We start from the raw sequence: 18,018 nt of genomic DNA on the forward strand, positions 1-18,018 counted from the left end.
ATTTTGGAAGAACAATAAAATCTCTCCTCTTTGTCACTCTATTTCTATGGTTTTCATCCTTTAATATTGTGACTCTTTTAGCTTCATTTTATAACACGTTATCAGCACGAGACTCTGCCACCTTGAGCATGTCTTTTAAACAGATGCTAAGATGTTATCATTAACGTCCTTTAATGTTGATGATAGGGTGGCTTTATAAGATTGTTTGGAACTGTTCCAACAAAGCTAGAGCTAGCCATGATCTTTGTAAGGTAAGTAGTACCAATTTGTTATATTTATATAAAATTCTGTCGTTTATACAGTGGCTAGAAAGGAGTGGTATTCCTTTAGCATACTGCTTACTTTCTATATTAACAAAATAACGTGATTCCACGATTTTTTTAGAGAATTCTCAACATTTTGCACTTATATATATTTGATCGTTACTAATTCTGTGAAAAAGATGAGTAAGTGAAAGTCTAAAACAATAGAACAAATGGAATTGCCATCATTAAGAGTTTGACATAAAAGGTTACTATTTCCTTTATATCTTATGTCTTTTGTCATTTGCTGCTAATGGCAGTTGATACCTCAAATTCGTAATTGGAGATGTGTAATTCTCTACATTATATGTATATTTCAATTTGCTCCTGAAGTAGCAATATCGTAATAAGATTATAAAGTAGATAATATGATAGACCCACTTAATATCCAAGAATTTTGCAAGAAATATGTGATCACCAGAAGTGATCATATTTTTCAAGTCTCGTTATGACTAAATTCATTTATGCAAACCACCAAAAGTGGTAATATTTTCATAGACTTGTTGTGGCTACAACTAAAGATATGTTAAAGAAAAATTCTCTACATATTATATGTATACCTTGATTTGCTCCTGAAGTTGCAATATCTTAAAAGAAGTTCTAACCTATCACGGTTTGATATGCTTAAGGCACGTTCAAATGATTATGTTCTATTCCTGAAGAATGAAAACTTTTGATAAAAGCTAAAAATATAGATCCATTCCCTGAAGTGAAAGTGATAATATTTAGTAAAGCTTATAAGTACGGACGTGCGTTTGGTTGTGAAGTTATCACGACTCATCTCCAGAAGAGGTAGAATAATTGAGAAGAAATATTTTGAATATTCTAACTTTACTCCCGAAGTGGTAAAACTTTCAACTTTACTCTTGAAGTAGTAAAACTCAGAAACTTTACTCTTGAAGCAGAAAGAAAATATCTGAAAAATATTCTGAGCAATGTCTTCTTGTGCTTGAGAAAATTAACGAGCTATTGATGAACGTCGTATTTCAAGCACATTTAAATAATCAAGTTTTGTTCCCCGAAGTGAATGAACAAATACCACAACCTATCTCCTGAAGGGATAAACTATAAGGAATGTAGATGTTATATTTTTGTGGTATGAAATTAAGACATTGCAACACGTCAGTACGTAGAAACATCTCGAATAGTTTTATTAAAGTATCATTTTAAAGACAAAGGAAGCAGAATAAAATGCTTTCTACTATAACCAAGTTGATACATTATGGTTAGTTATTGATTTCCTTGAAGGAAATAACAATTAATGTATCTCTTTACGAAGGATGTCATTATTATGTGGTTGACGCTTAGATACAAAATATTTAGTTAATGATGAATCTCCCTCAAGGAGATGTTTGAAATATTGAAGTTTAGAATTCAATGTTTATTTCATGACACCAGTAGTGTTTAACCAAATTTTCTTTTGTGATACTAGAAGTATCTAAAAAATATTTGGTAGTACAAACTAATGATTAAGGGCTCCAGAAGAGCTAATTCTTTATCTACAAGTATCGTGACACCGGAAGTGCCCAAATAATATATGATTATTGTGAACAAATTGATGTCTCTCGAAGAGCTTATATATGATAGTACCATCATCCTAGATCATAATTATTACGATCGAAAAATAAATTGTAGTAAACCTGAAGTTTACTAGCTACAAAAATGGTCATCATATTGAGACTACAAATGATTGGAGGATTGAATACCTCCAAGTTATTACGGGTAGGAAACACGTGTGTAAAGCATTACCCGAGCATGATGAGATCGCATGTCACAATAAACCAGAAGTTTTGACATAAAATCTCATGCAATTGTAAATTCGAAGTTTACTAAAATAAATAGCACCCGTCATGGTAAACTTGAAGTTTACGGGTACAGATAATTTTATTAGTTGACAAGACCATTTTGGTCTTCCTGATTTAAATCTGATGTGCTAATTGAGTATTTAAAATCTATTGAAGAACTAGAAGATTCTTCAAGAATTTGTTTTTGTTGCTTGTTCTCATGATAAGTTGATTACACCAGCTAATGTTGGGACTGAATCCCCAAAATTCTGAAAAATATAAAAGGTGAATGTGGGCCCCTTCAATTGTAATGTGATGTCTTAAATAGATGCATCTATGAGACGGTCACATGTATGTTTATCATCAACCGGCGCTTGACATTTACGAAGTTGCTCGCTCAAAATGATTGAGTTGGAAGCACAATTTTCAGAATATGTAATCAAGACAATCATCTTGATAATGCCGGGTTTATATCTAAGTTGGTTTGGCACTAGATGCCTCCATAATACGACTAAACCATTGCTTATGAGAGAACAATTTCGGATGTTGGTCCGAGATATGATATATTGCATACAACAAGACTTGTATGCTTCCTATCAATAAATTTTGATAAATTCTCCTCATATTTGGTTCGGTGGTCGTGAACTAGATATTTACATCTTTTAGCATTTGATGTGCGGTACATAATTAATGGATATACCATGATGCACACGATGGATTTTCCCAAAGAAAATGGGGACATATGTCACTAAAATAAGGGAGAGAATAAGCCAAGAAATATGTTGTGAATTATCATCGGATGATCCTCGATAATTCAAGTCAAATGCAAGCATTTGCCGACCCAACTATTTCATATTTCATCGTAAAATGCTTCTAATGTCCCCGAAGGACGTAGTCTATAACATGCATGGAGCATGGTAGACCAATCGGTTCCAAATATAATAATCCTTGAAAAAGGAAGGAGCAAATGATCATAATAAGGAGGCAAAGTGCTCTTGAAGAGCTACGACATAACACTTCATAAACCTTATGAGAGGTTCAGGTACCTAAAAATAATGAAGTGATGAGATCTCAGTAAGTTATGTCGAATTGCGAACCGATACAAAATGATATCTTGTTGACGATATCTTTGATACAATATGGCGCGCAATATTGTATAAGATTGTGAGGATCTGAGTACTACGTCTCTTAAAGCATGTTGACGTAGAAATAATTACCAAGTAAAATGATGCATCTTGGTAAACGTAATGTTTATTGGACCAGCATCGAAAAATGTCACATTATTTATACTCATGGATCGTCACACCTATGTGGCTTACTTGATGAAATTTAGATGAAAATTCTCGAAGGATATAAAATGCCCGAAGCATTTGGTTTAAAGTCTCGAAATGTATTCAATCGATTACAAAGATCATTATATGGTTTAAAACAATCGGTGCATGTGGTATAATCACTTAAGTGAGTACTTGATAAATGAAGGATATACAAATGATGCCATTTGTCCATGTGTTTTTATTAAGAAAACAAAATCGTGGTTCATTATACTTGTCCGGTTATGTTGATGACATAAATCTCATTGAACTCCAAGAGCTCCAAAAGGCGATTGAATATTTGAAGGAAGAATTTGAGATGAAAGATCTCGAAAGACAAAACTCGTCTTGGTCTCGCAAATTGAACATTTCACAAAAGGGATCTTTATCCATCAATCCGCCTATATAGAGAAAGTTTTAAAACGGTTTTACATGGACAATGCGCATCCTTTAAGTACTCCAATGATTGTTCGCTCACTTGAAGTGAGTAAAGATCCGTTCCAACCCTCAAGAAGAAAATGAAGAGCTTCTTGTCCTGAAGTATCATATCTTAGTGCAATTGGTGCACTTATGTATCTTGCTAACGCTACAAGACTCGACATAGCATTCTCTTCGTTAATTTGTCAAAGATATAACTCTTCTCCTACACGAAGACATTGGAACGGAGTTAAGCATATATTGCGATATACGAAGGGAACTAGCGATATGGGTCTCATTTTATACTAACAAAGGTAGTACGGATCTTGTTGGTTATGCGGTGTTATTTATCTGATCCACATAGCTCGATCTCAAATGACTATCCGTTTACATGCGGAGGTATCTTGCTATATCCACGGTGATCCACGGAAGCGTCCATTGTTGCTACTTCTTCGAATCATGCCGAGATAATAGCTATTCATGAAGCAAGTAGAGAATGTGTGTGGTCGAGATCGTGATACATTTCATCGTAGAAAGATGTGGCTTGAAGTGTGATACAAAAATACCCACGGTATTATATGAAGATAATGCTGCATGCATAGCTCAATTAAAGGGAGGATTTATAAAAGGAGATAGAACGAAGCACATTTCACCAAAGTTATTTTTCACACATGATCTCCAGAAGAATGGTGATATTGATGTGCAACAAATCCGTTCAAGTGACAATCCCTGCGATTTGTTCACCAAATCTTTGCCAACTTCAACTCTTGAGAAGATGATATTCAAGATTGAATGCGAAGACTCCGACATCTCGAATCTTAGTATTCGTCGGGGAGTGAAATACGCGTTGTACTCTTTTTTCCTTAACCAAGTTTTGTCCCGTTGGGTTTTCTTGGTAAGGTTTTTAATGAGGCAACTCTCAAAGCGTATTACTAGATATGTGTACTCTTTCTCCTTCATTGGTGCTTTTTCCCACAGGGTTTTTCCCAATAAGGTTTTTAACGATGCACATCATCTATGGACATCCAAGGGGGAGTGTTATGAAATTATGGATGTCCATTTCACAAATATAATGCTCCTTCCACCATGTTAATGGTTCTTCCTTTTTCTTCCACCATGTTAATGGCCCTCCCATTTTCTTCCACCATTTCATATATTAAATACATATGTATCACTATAAATAGAGGCATAAATTTTCATATGAAACACACTTGTAATACATTTTGGAAGAACAATAAAATCTCTCCTTTGTCACTCTATTTCTATGGTTTTCATCCTTTAATATTGTGACTCTTTTTAGCTTCATTTTATAACACTACACCGTTATTTGCTTGATTTAACTTCCTTTTCTTCCAAGTTCACATCCCCGCCCCCCCACGCAACCCCCTCGACCCCCCCCCCTCCCACCCCTCTTAATACAAGTGACATATTCGGTTTAAACTCTTAATTTTGTTCTTAGTTACTTAGATAAGCAATTGCAGATCCCCACTTTTAACGGAAAATATAATTGTGTTACATATAATAAAAGTATGTTTAACTGCAAAAATAATAGTAGTAAGATAATTTAACAATACTGATCTTCAAAAAAGAAAAGAGAAATAAGCTAACTTCACAATTCCTTAGTCTTAATTAGCTCATGAAATATATTCGAGATACAGGGGAAAATTGAGAAATCGATATGACAGGGCAAGGAACTAATTGGCGAACCCAAATACTTATTAACCTCAAAGTTAATAAAAATGAAAAAGGAAGACTGAAAGAAAAAGAAAAAAACATTTGCATACACTAAATAAGCAAGAGTTGACTAAATTAATATACCCCCTGTTTCATAATGCTTTTAATAAAAAGTCTCTACTCAGAAATTGCTTAGATTTCCCGAATTGAATAACCTTCGTACATTCTAGTTCTACTACTGAAATTGCAAGGACATTAATTCAGCAAAGTATCATGTAACATTTATATCAATGATGAAAATTTACATGTAACAAAATGCAATTGCTTATTCAGCTAATATCTTCTTTTCCTCTAAGTTATGCAGCTCCCTTTGAATTTATATAGATAAACAAAAAAAAACAAAATAATCGCTTTAAAAAAAAAGAATGAGGGATTAAAGGTCCTGTTGAGTAATGTCATGTACCTTCTTCTTGCATTATTCTACAGAATTTTCATCTTTTCTTGTTTTCTCCGAGATTTGTTTTTGTTCCCTTTGCTGCTTGAATCTCTTCAAAACTTCATCAATAGCAATATCAAAAGCATCATTACTACTCCCTAATCCCTGATTAGATCTTGCATACAAATACTTAGGCATAGCATCAATCAAAATTTCCCTCATTTTCCTAACATCCTCTTTACTAAACTTATCAAGAACCTTTCTAACTATCGAAGTATCATTTCTAACTACAGTATGATCCATGTAAACTGAATAATCCTCTGATGGCAAAGGCAAATGCCATTCATATTGAGTCTTAAAACTCCCTTCCCAAAAATAAACCGGAATTGAACCTGCCAACATGCAATCAAACATAGATCTTCTAGTAAATCCATCTCCTTTTGGTTGTAAACAAAAATCACTATCCAAAAATGCTTCTAGTATTGCTGGTGCTCCGTCATAACAATGTGCAACAGAACAATCCACCACTTTACAAGAACCAGTCTCATTCTTACAGTAATTCATCAACACTTCGCGAAAATCGTTCTTGATTTTCTTCCTCACAGCACCAACAAAACAAAAATGACTAGAACGATTACGCGACCTAACAAGATCTTGCCATTGTCTAATTTCCATTTCAAACTGAGGGTGAAAAGCTGTAGGATAAGGTACACTAACCTCTAAATCATCCCACGGGTTTTTCTCAACCGATAAACGTAGAACATTTTTCATCAACGGCATTCTTAAAAAACTCGTACCCCAATCGTTATCATCATCAGTTTTTCGTCGAAAAGCCCATGTTAATCTACCAAGCATGAGAAAATGATCCGACCCGTTATTTTTATTCCAATAAGGTTGTTCCTTAACCCATTGTAACATTTGTTCACTAGGCTGATCTCGTTCTTTTGCCGTGGTGAACCATAATATTTTCCCAATTGCAAGTCCTGCATAAAATGGGATGTAAAATGCAGTAGCATTTTTCGGGTCTAAGGTTCTACACTTGTAGTTTAATATCCTTTCATGGTAAATGACTTCAGCAGAGTACATGTCTGTCCAATACCAAGCGGACTGGAGATTTTCGGGCACGATGGATTCGAGTCCAGTTGCTTTTGGGCCCAAACCACCGTTTGAAACAGCGTTGCAACGTGAACTCCATGGGTCTAAATCATGACAGTTGTTTAAAAGATCCTTGTTGAACTTTGTTGGTAGATCGTATACGTAGACTCTTCCAGATTCACACTCATCGTGGGGTTCCTTAGCTTTTGCTAACTGTTTCTGGTGTTCTTTTTTGGGTTTCGAATCTTGAAAGTTTTTAACTTGGCCCTTGCTCTGTATCTGGTGTTCGTTTTTGGGTTTCGAATCTTGCAAGTTTTGGACTTGGTTTTTGTTGTGTTTTTGCTTGTGAATATGGTGAGGTTTTAAGATTTGGAAGTTTTGTTGTTGTTGTTGTTGTTGGGGTGGGGTGGTTGGAGAGGAAGTTCCGGCAAGGAAGAGAATGAAGGTAACTTGGATGAGAATGATGAGCAAAAACCATTTACAATGATGAAATCCAACTTGAGATTTGATTAAATGGAAGGAATTTCTGAGTTTTTTGAATGCCTTCCTAGGGGAAGAATTCTCAGATGGCAACATTATTATCAGTGTAATGGCTACTAGGCCTGGAAGTTGAAACGTTATCACTCAATTAGATGCTTATGTTGTGGTGAGGAGAAGAAAATGTCATAAAGTAAACAAATCAATGAATTGAAATGGGAATAATCGAGGAAGAAGAGGATGAACAATAAGGAAAGTAGAGAATATAAGTCAATAAGAGGAGAAAGGGAAAGTACTAAATTGGTGGGAGAAATTTTATGATAGGTCATTTACACTTTTTATATAGTAGTGTGAGTGTATGTTCTATATTCGCACAGTATTAATGTTAAAGGTATCTATATGGTTAAGTTATTTATAAGATAAACGTGTAATTTTTTTATGATAAGTATTAAGTGGTAAACATGGTATTAATATGTTATAACTTGTTAAAATTCATTAAATGTGTAAAAATTAATTTTGATACTAGTGTTTATGACTTAAATCATTTATATATTTGAAGAAAATTTTAAATTTATATACATTGACATACGTGTTTTCCTTCTATCTTACTCCCTTCAACCTATTGTGATTGTTGCTTCAACTTTTTTCACGCTCATTTAATAAAAAATAAAAAAAGTGGATAGACTTTTTCCTCTCAAAATTATGTGTTCTTATTACTCCTTCTCTAATATTAAAAGTATAGTTGAAAATGATTGTCAATTGTTATTCTGAATTAAAATTAAATGACAAATGTTTTTGAATAATATTTTTGAGCTAAAGTGATTGCTTTGATTATACTATGATCAAGTTTGTTGTAAATAATTTTACATATTGTTGTAGGTTTATTTTACCACGACATAAAAACTATACGCTGCCGAGTTAAAATCTATGGAGAAATCTTACAAACAAGCGATAGTAAGTTTAATCGACGACCAAAACGCAATGGCCCAAGAGACAAGTTGAAAGACATGTTATTGAAGCACAAAAGAACATATCAAGTGGAGTGTCGAATGGGGAATTACAATTGTAAAAATTTCTAGAAGTATATATGTGTTTGTTCCTGGTTGGTTCTTGCAAAGTGGAAAGACAATCTACTGTACAACTGAGAAGAGGTCAGCGTTTCGAAATAAAGATTAGATGATTGTGTAATATTTTAATGATTACTTAAGTAATTCTTTTGGGAATCAATGAATAATTAAGTATTACTATTATTTCGATGGCAACGGATCAATCAGGTGCGTCCACGTTATTGTAATAGCACCAAAAATGATTATGACAGCAATAATGGGTGTACTAAAGTCCATTTGAAACCTTGAACATGGAATATGAAGATAACTTAGGACCATTTAACATGTAACATTGTTATTTTCACACCAAAATTTTATTTTCAACAACCTTCCATGTATAACTGACTGCTCATATAGGTTATATCACTCTCAAGAACCTTTATATCATTGCTTGGGTTCAAAATGTTACCACAATTTACCTGTTAAGAAGAAAAAAAACATGTACATAATTGCACAATGATCTATGGAAACGAATATGTAAAAATGAATTCAACTTATGTACTCTAACGGAGTAACAATATAAAAATTTACGCGATTATTATATTTTTAACTCCTATTTTATTTTACTGGTTACTAATATCACTTTTTATGAATTGGTTACGTGTAATAATCTTTTAATTACATTGAGAGTATAAAAAGTCCAGACTGTTAATACATAAAAGCCAAATTACACTACAAGAATATGTTAGTGCTAGGATGAAGCAAGTTCAGGAATAAAGTTCTTCACTTCTACCAATACCAGAAAAGACTGAAAAAATTAATAACAGAAAAGACAAAAGGAAAGATGAAGGGATAAGGAAAGTATAGATTCAATTTGGAACATTTTGTTACGTGCCTAATTTCTCTTGGAGAAGTTATACAGTCAGTGTAGCTCTTGGAGAAGCACAAAATCACGAGATAACGCATGAGAGAATGCAGTAAAAAGAGCAATCTTTTCCTTCATTTTGTTGCACTAACTTCTCTTGTCTACTAAAATTTTGGTAGTTTTATTCAATCTGTCCCCAGAATTTCTTCAAACTTGCAAAACAGTGCATGATCAAGTTACATCTATATAAACAAAGTTTTAGGTATTTTGTCTATTATTAAAACTATTAAAAATAAAAAATAAAAAAATGAAAGCAATGACAGTATGGTCATTTTCATTTTAGTGCAAGTCGAATGAGGCAAATTATTCTTGGAGTGTGAAGAGTGAAGGCTGCTCTCACTTTTCTTCAGTACTAATCCTGCTTAGATACCATGATCCACCTTAGACTCTTCTTAATAAATTTCCTTTTATCTGAAAAAAAAAAAAAAAAAAAAGTTACACAGTCCTCAGAAAAGAGGGACTTTAAATAAAGTATATATGCCAAGTGATCAAATGTAACTAAATAAGAAAGTTTCATATTCTTTAATAACAGAATAATTGCTTCTTTTTTTAATTTAAGTTATATGCATTGTCTTACAGTACGTTCTTTTACTATTTTTATCATGTTAAAATTTAAATAAGCAACCAGATATGTAAATACTTATAAGTAAGCAAGCAGATGGTATAAGTATTTAAAAGTTAATTGCATTTAACTTAAATTCTTCAGTTTAATAATCAGCTACTATATTAGACAAGTTTTTTTTTTGTTTGCCTCAGAACTATTAGATGAGCTTGGCTTGGCTAGTAATAAAAGGTGTAAAGCCATGACGTAAGTCAATAACTTTCCATCTGACCCTAAAACTAGGAAAACAAAAAAAGGGAAAAAGGCCAAATCATCCTTCAACTATCGAAAATAGAGCACTTTTGCCTTTCGATATCAAAAATGTTCCTCGCGATCTAAAAATTGGACTATTTCTATTATTTTCTAACAGCTGCATCTTGAAACTAATCCTTGGCTTCTTAGACCAGGTTAGAGTTAGATAAGGATTAGGGTTTAAGATTAAGCTGTTAGAAGAGTAGTTCATATTTAGACGACGAAGACATTTTTTATACCAAAAAATGTACTTTATTTCCCATAATTAAAAGGTAATTTTGGCCCTTTTCCGAAGAAAAAAAAATTACCAAAAGAAAAATAGGGTTTTTTTTTTAGTATAGAACGGAAAATAGATAGATAATTAAATAAAAGACCACTGTAATTTGTCAACCCCAAGTTGACACATGTATTGACGAGAATTTAGGGATGGTATATTCAAAATAAGAAAAAAAAAATAAAGGAAGAAAAACCGGATCTGACATTGACTAGATAAATTAGTTCCCATTAGTCGGTGTAGATCTATGAGCATTGAGTCTCTAAAATCAACTCATTATCATTAAACTATCAAATATTTAGTTGGAACTCGAAATCAAAGTATTTGATAGCCTACACCTAGCAATCGTGAATGCTACTTTAGTTTTATTTAATTCTTTGCTTATGAACTGGTTCTGCTTTTGACATTGTTTTATTTAATAAAATAATGCGGTTGATTTGTTTGCACGAAAAAGAACTAAGTTGGCTAAATAAATAGGGGAAGTTACATAAATACAAGTAAATAAGTAAGATATTTCATGATCTATAACTATTAACTAAATTACATAATCTACAATATATACTCTATATTAGGGCATATGTATAATTTTATACCATAAATAAAAAAATATTGCTATGAATAAAAGGCTAATAATAAGGAGTTTCCTATATTAGTGATAACCAAATTAAATACATATCAAAATACATTAATTACTTTTCTAAACATCCCAATATACTCAGCTAGCATTAATCCATAAAATAGTATACTATTTTATATGATATATATTATACAATTCCTTGAACAAGTATATATATTCTTATACTTATATATATGTATATTTAACTATTATATACTATATATAATATTATTTTTTATGTATATTAACTAATATATACTATATATAAAATAATCTCTTGTGTATATTAAATAAAAAAAGTATTTTATATATATATATATATATATATATATATATATATATATATATATATATATATATATCTTTGACCACATACATTATTCTATATATTAGGCATATATTTTTTATTATATTAAATATATACAAATATAAATTTAATTGATTTAATTTTCCTATTTCATGGAAGATAGAGAAAAAAATTGAATAGTAAATATGTGATGGCAGAAAGGAAGTCAAGTTTAATGGGATGGGGTGTCAATTATTAATTAAGATCCTATTTTAGTGGTAATCCATAAGTAATTATATTATTCTATCTATATATTGTATATTGTATACTTTATATGTTATTGTAGAGTACAATTGGTTGGCACATAGAGTAATATATTCATATATTAGGTATATCGTAATATTATATACTATATACACGAATAATATTATTATATTATGTACTGTACTATATATAATATTATTATATTACATACTACATATAATATACAAACTTAAATATACTAATTTCTACTATTATATTCACGAACATTTTGTTATCATCTTTTCAGTTTAATATACCAATTTGAATATACCATATACCTTCTAAGGTATATTTTCATGTACATTTCTTATACCATATTTTTCATATATCATATCTTTTCATGTACTTTTATTAATATTAATATATTCAAATAAAAAATTTCATTTTAGTTTCAATTAAAAAAAGAAGAATAAAAAGGAGGAAATGAAAGAAGAAGAAAAAGTCTTTTCAAAAAATAATTGAATCATCATCAAAGAAAGAGAAAGTAAAAATTCATTAATTATTAACTCCAAAATTTAAAAAGATATTTTAGAAATAAAAAAGTTGTATTTTTGGAAAATGAATAGAAAAAAAAAGTCTTTTTAAACTTATTTAAAACAAACAAACGTAGATAGACATATGGTTTTCTTCTTCTTTTTTTATTTTTTCAAGTTGATTTTTTTAAAATAAAAATAAAAAACTGAATTTTCATTAAAAAAAATGTTTTTTTTTTTAAAAAATTACATTTTAAAAAAAAAAAACTTAAAAACTGATTTTGAAAAAAGATTTTTAAAGTAAAAAATGGATATGTTTTTTTTTTAATGATATTAAAAAGAAAAAAAAAAAAATTTTTTTTTTTTTTAAGAAAAATTTTGTTAAAATTGATATTATTTTTTTAAAATGTCTTAAAAAATCTTGATTTTCATGAATATAAAAAAATCCGTTGTTTTTCTTGCCAAAATGTGAAAAAAAACTGATTTTGAAAAAATTAATTATTTTCTTAACATGTGGAAAACCCGTTTTTAAAACTAAATGTGGAAACCCGTTTTTTAAAACTTGTAATTAAGAAAACGTTAAAATTTTGAATAAACACACTTGTATTATATGTAATTTTTTAAAGTTATTGTAATCTTTTTAATTACCATTTGAAAAAGTTGTATTTGGGTGATTTTCTCAAATAAATATTGTAGATGAAGCTCGCACTTTGAGAGCCATAATAAGGTTTTTCTTTATTTGTTTGTTTTTAACTTGCCATCACTAATATATTTCAAAACTCAAACATATTCAAAAAACAAATAGAATCAAGTTAGAATTTAGCATATTTTTGTTTGGTTGAATCGCTGACATAAAAATCAGAAGAAATGTCGAAAATACTAAACATTTGACCCTTCTGAATTTATATCTTCTTCTTCTTCTTCTTCTTCTTCTTCTTTATTTTTAATCTGTTTTGTAAGAGTGTCGATTCTTAACTTGTCAGCTGGTACTAGAATTCATACACATTTAGTGGCCAGTCACTTGATAAAATTACCAGAACCTTAAATAATGCATGATAAGTACAAAGACAGATGTATAGCATGTTCAACTTTAATTATTCTACGAACAACCACATGGAATAATAATCCTTCTTCACTTAGCTTGAAGCATTTAGATACTTCTGGTTCCTTCTCTGTGTTTTTTTTCTTTTGGTCACATGTAGCTGCTTGTTGGAAATATATTAAGTTGAATATATAGGCAAATTACTGCAAAGTTCCAAAATTGGTTCATTTGAACCAGAGATACCCGTCGTGTACAGATTGACCAACAATACAACCACACAGGTAATGTGGTTTAAAACATTGATATGTTATTGTCCCAATATGATTATCTTATTTATCGTTTATGTCTTTCTCATATACGACATCAAAACTAGTGACATATAATAATATACATTTGTAGTTACTATAATTTATCGCTAGGAAATGGATCCAAAAGGGACAGCTTACCAGCCCCAAGGCTGCTCGTACTGCCTAGAATATTTTCCCAAATAAATAAATAAAGATAAAAAAGAAGAAGCTGTAGAGTATGGTCTACAAGTTCTCAATTTCTCCTCGTTAGTTTCCTCAATTTCTCCTCATTAGATGTACATGTACCTTTTGGCGCATTCCAAAAAAACGGGGTAGACGTTTCTTAAAAATCGAGACTTTTACTGTTTCACATGTGAGTTGTAATTTATAATATATTGTGACGTCATTTTGTATAATTTAGGTCTAGAGTTCAAATCCAACCAGAAGCCTTTACCTCTTCTATTTTCACCTTTGCTACTAGTCATAAGTTACGACTTATGTTTATTGAAATAGTGTTTACTAGCCACTTTTTAACTTGTTTTTAAAAAATAATCACTATTATAAAATTTTAAATTTCACACGTGAAACTCCATGACATTTTGACATTTATTCACCTGTGGACTTTACGATTTTCAACTACAAAGATTGAAAATATGCAATTTTTGGATTTCACCCATTATTCTCGTTCCCAAACAAAAAGAAAAGAAAAGGAAAACTAGGAAACAAAACACAAACTCTTTAATAATCCATAGACAGTCTTTGTCCCGAGGGCAATTCGCAGAATTACCCTTCTTTTGGGGTGGTCTTTAAATTTTGCTCCTCATATTTGAAATCTTTAAATTTTGCCCTTCGGCTAAAATTCATAGGTTCCAAGTTCGAACCCCCACTCACCAAAAATTTTAAAAAAATTTTAAAAAAAAAAAAAGCGCAGTAGTTTAAATTTTTATGTCCCCACCGCATACACTTGTTAAGGAATCGCTAAAGTTATGCCGACCGCATAATTATGCCTTATGGGAAAACTTGGCATAAGTATGCCGGTCCGCATAACTTTGGTAATTCCTTCACAAGTTTATGCCGGTCCGATACTTATGGCAAACTTTTAGTTAAGTCTTAACTAAATGTCTTTCCTTGTTATGCCTTACGTTATATTTAGTTAGTACAGCGTACATTTAGTTAAGGCATAACTAAAAGTATGCCCCATAGCGCATAACTTTTCCTTAAGACATAGACTTTCTCTTATAAGACAAATTTTTAACTATGCCTTAAGGAAAAGTTCCATCTTACGCGTATACTTTATACATTACGCTTTATGCGTCATACTTTTAGTTGTGTCTTAACTAAAAGTCTGCCCCATAAGGCATAACTAGGAAAAGACTTTTAGTTAAGGCTTAACTAAAATTTTGCCCATTAAAAGTTTGCCCATAAGTATGCCGGATCCGACATAAACTTGTTAAGGAATTACCAAAGTTATGCCGGACCCGGCATACTTATACCAAGTCTGCCCATAAGGCATTAGTATGCCGGGTCCGGCATAACTTTGGTAATTCCTTAACAGTGTACGCCGGTCCGATACACGCGACCCAAACCTTGCCTTGCGCTTTTTTTTTTTTTTTTAATTTATGTCAATGTGAGGTTCAACCGAACCTCATGATTTCTCGCGTGAACGTCGGTGGTTGCAACGTGAAGGGAAAAATTAAAGACCAAGAATATTAGTGATAATTTAAAGACTACAACATGAGGCAAAATTTAAAGACCACCCCAAAAGAAGGGCAATCCGCGCAAAAAAATGTTGTCCCAATACCATAACTTGCATGGACCATGGCTTAATGGTCCAATTAGTTTGAATGGCCCAAAAAAAAAAAAAAAAAAAAAAAGGTGGACTACAGACAGAACAAAATCATTTTTTTGCGCGGATTGCCCTTCTTTTCATATTCTTTAAATTTTGCCCTTAAATTTATTTATTTTTAAATTTTCGCTCCTCATATTCGGTCTTTAAGTTGTGCCCTTCGCTCGAAAAGGCGGGCGAATACATGAAGTTCGGGTTCGAACCCCCGCTCAAGCATAAAATAAAAAAATAATTTCGCAAGACAAATTCGGGAGTGTATGCCGGATCCGCATACAATCTTTAAGGAAAAGCTAAAGTTATGCGGATCCGTATAACTAAAAGTCCGCCCCATATGCAGTAATTTTTCCTAAGACATAGTTTAGCTATGCCTTATGGGGCGTAATTTTAGTTAGCGCATAACAAAATTATGCCCCATAAGGCAAGAACTTTTTCTTAAGGCATAGACTTTGCCTTATAAGGCAAAGTTTAAGTTATGCCTTAAAAAAGTTCCGCCTTATGGGCATACTTTTAGTTATGTCTTTTTGCATACTTTTTAGTTAAGGCATAACTAAAAGTTTACCTTTAAAAGTTAAAAAAAAAATATATATATATATATATATATATATATATATATATATATATATATATATATATATATATATAAGGCAAAGTCATAGATAAAAATTTAAACTTTGCCTTATAAGGCAAACTTTTAGTTATGCCTTAAGGAAAACTTACGCCTTATGGAAGATACTTTTAGTTATGTTTTATAGACACACTTTTAGTTAAGGCATTACTAAAAGTTTACCTTGAAAAGTTAAAAAAAAATATATATATATATATATATATATATATATATATATATATATATATATATGTGCTTCAAGACAAAGTCTGCACGGGGGTATACTTTTTAATGGACAAACTTTTATGCGGACTCGCATAAACTTATAAGGAATTATCAAAGTTATACGGACCCGCATACTTATGCCAAGTCCGCCCATTAGGCATACAGACGGTCCGCATAACTTTGTAATTCCTTCACAAGTGTATGCGCGGCATAGCGAATTTTAAACTCGCCTTGCGATTTTTTTTTAAAATTTTGACCGTGTGTGAGTTCGAACCAGAACCTATGGGTTTTCTCGAAGGACAAAATTTAAAGATTTCAAATATGAAAAAAAAATTTAAAGACCACCCCAAAGCAGACTCGCGAATTGCCCGAACAAAATGGGGTATCCACACTAAAGTCTGGACCTTGACAGACCAAAAGGCCCATAAGTCCGAATAGCCCGCCAACTAATAAGCATTTTTGAAAGGGCAAGTTATACATTTGGTCGGTCAGTTAAAAATAATTAGATTCGCTAATCAAATACATAAAAAAAAATATACATTATTATGTATCAAATATGTATATTTTATCTATATTATACACTAATATACAAAAAGTATACAATTGCTGACTATTATTTTGGTTGGCTGCTATTTATGTCGATGTGTCTTCTTGAAATTGGTTATGAAAATGACAGGTGGCAGAGTGCGAAAGTATATGTATCTGATTTTCAGTAATTTAGATAGTAATTTATTTTTATAAGAAAAATAGAAGTTACATTACTAATAAGTTTTATATTTACACTTTATATAATTTAATAATCTTCGGCAAATAAGAAAAATAAACTACTTGACTTTACCAAATAACAATGTTGACACATAAGAAAACGGTATGCTTAGTGGTATTATAACTGTTTGGTGCAAAACTACTCCATGACTTGCTGGTTAAACGCCTTTCTTCTGCATCATTCACTTGAGGATGAAAAAAAAAAAACTTTTTGGTGCACTTGATATAGTAAATTAATGAGGAATAGTTGAATCCTAATATATAGGAGGATAGTCATTGTAGACTTGGAGTAACTTCTCTCCCCTCTACCAAACTACTATTCATGTAGCCACATCTGCCGGAAGTCCTAATTCTTGATCATTACACTGGTCATGGTCAAGGTGGCCGGCGGCCAGCTCCCTCTAGAGACTGGCATGCCAATAAATCTCACTTCTAATTCTGAGTTCCCATTATTAAACAATAATCCTACTTTCAATTCTGAGTTTCCACTATTAAACAATAATCCTACAAATGCCACTAGTACCTCCACTGACATCACTCAGAAGCCTACTTTAAAAAGAGATATTGTACAAACAGTAACCAAAGTGGATCCAATTGAAATAAAGACTGTTATATATGTCAAATCCCGAGGGTTCGATGGACTGAAGCGGGGGTTGCTCGGATGACAGTGATTGAAAAGTATGCGGTTATAGGTAAATTTTCATATGGATGGCCGGAGATTGATGAATTACAAACGATCATACCATCCCAATGCGGTATGAAGGGAGAATGTAGAATTGGGGTGTTTAGACACGGGATGTTTAAATAAGGCTTGCTTCGATGGAGGACTTTGTAAATCTAACATCTAACGGATCTTATTTTCTCAATTCAAGGGATGGATATTACTATCAAATGAGACCACTGATCTATGATGCAAAATTTAAAATGGAGGAGGAGACGACAAAAGTTATGGCCTGGATATCTTTTCCCAATCTTTTG

At 31.7% G+C, this 18,018-nt stretch overlaps 1 protein-coding gene across 1 annotated transcript; it reads right to left on the reverse strand.

The window, feature by feature from the left end:
- Window positions 1-5,746: 5,746 nt before the first annotated feature.
- On the reverse strand, window positions 5,747-7,818 carry LOC132036557 (xyloglucan galactosyltransferase XLT2-like). Its single transcript, XM_059426914.1, has one exon. It carries the CDS (start codon window positions 7,592-7,594, stop codon window positions 5,963-5,965), a length of 1,632 nt encoding a protein of 543 aa, XP_059282897.1. The 5' UTR covers window positions 7,595-7,818; the 3' UTR covers window positions 5,747-5,962.
- Between the last annotated feature and the right edge of the window lie 10,200 nt (window positions 7,819-18,018).

Source organism: Lycium ferocissimum, chromosome 11 (genome assembly GCF_029784015.1).
Source record: "Lycium ferocissimum isolate CSIRO_LF1 chromosome 11, AGI_CSIRO_Lferr_CH_V1, whole genome shotgun sequence".
Lineage (NCBI taxonomy): Eukaryota > Viridiplantae > Streptophyta > Magnoliopsida > Solanales > Solanaceae > Lycium > Lycium ferocissimum.

What these genes read in the sequence shown, in the direction of transcription:
- LOC132036557 (XM_059426914.1), bottom strand. Translation starts at nt 7,594, where the DNA reads ATGTTGCCATCTGAGAATTCTTCCCCTAGGAAGGCATTCAAAAAACTC.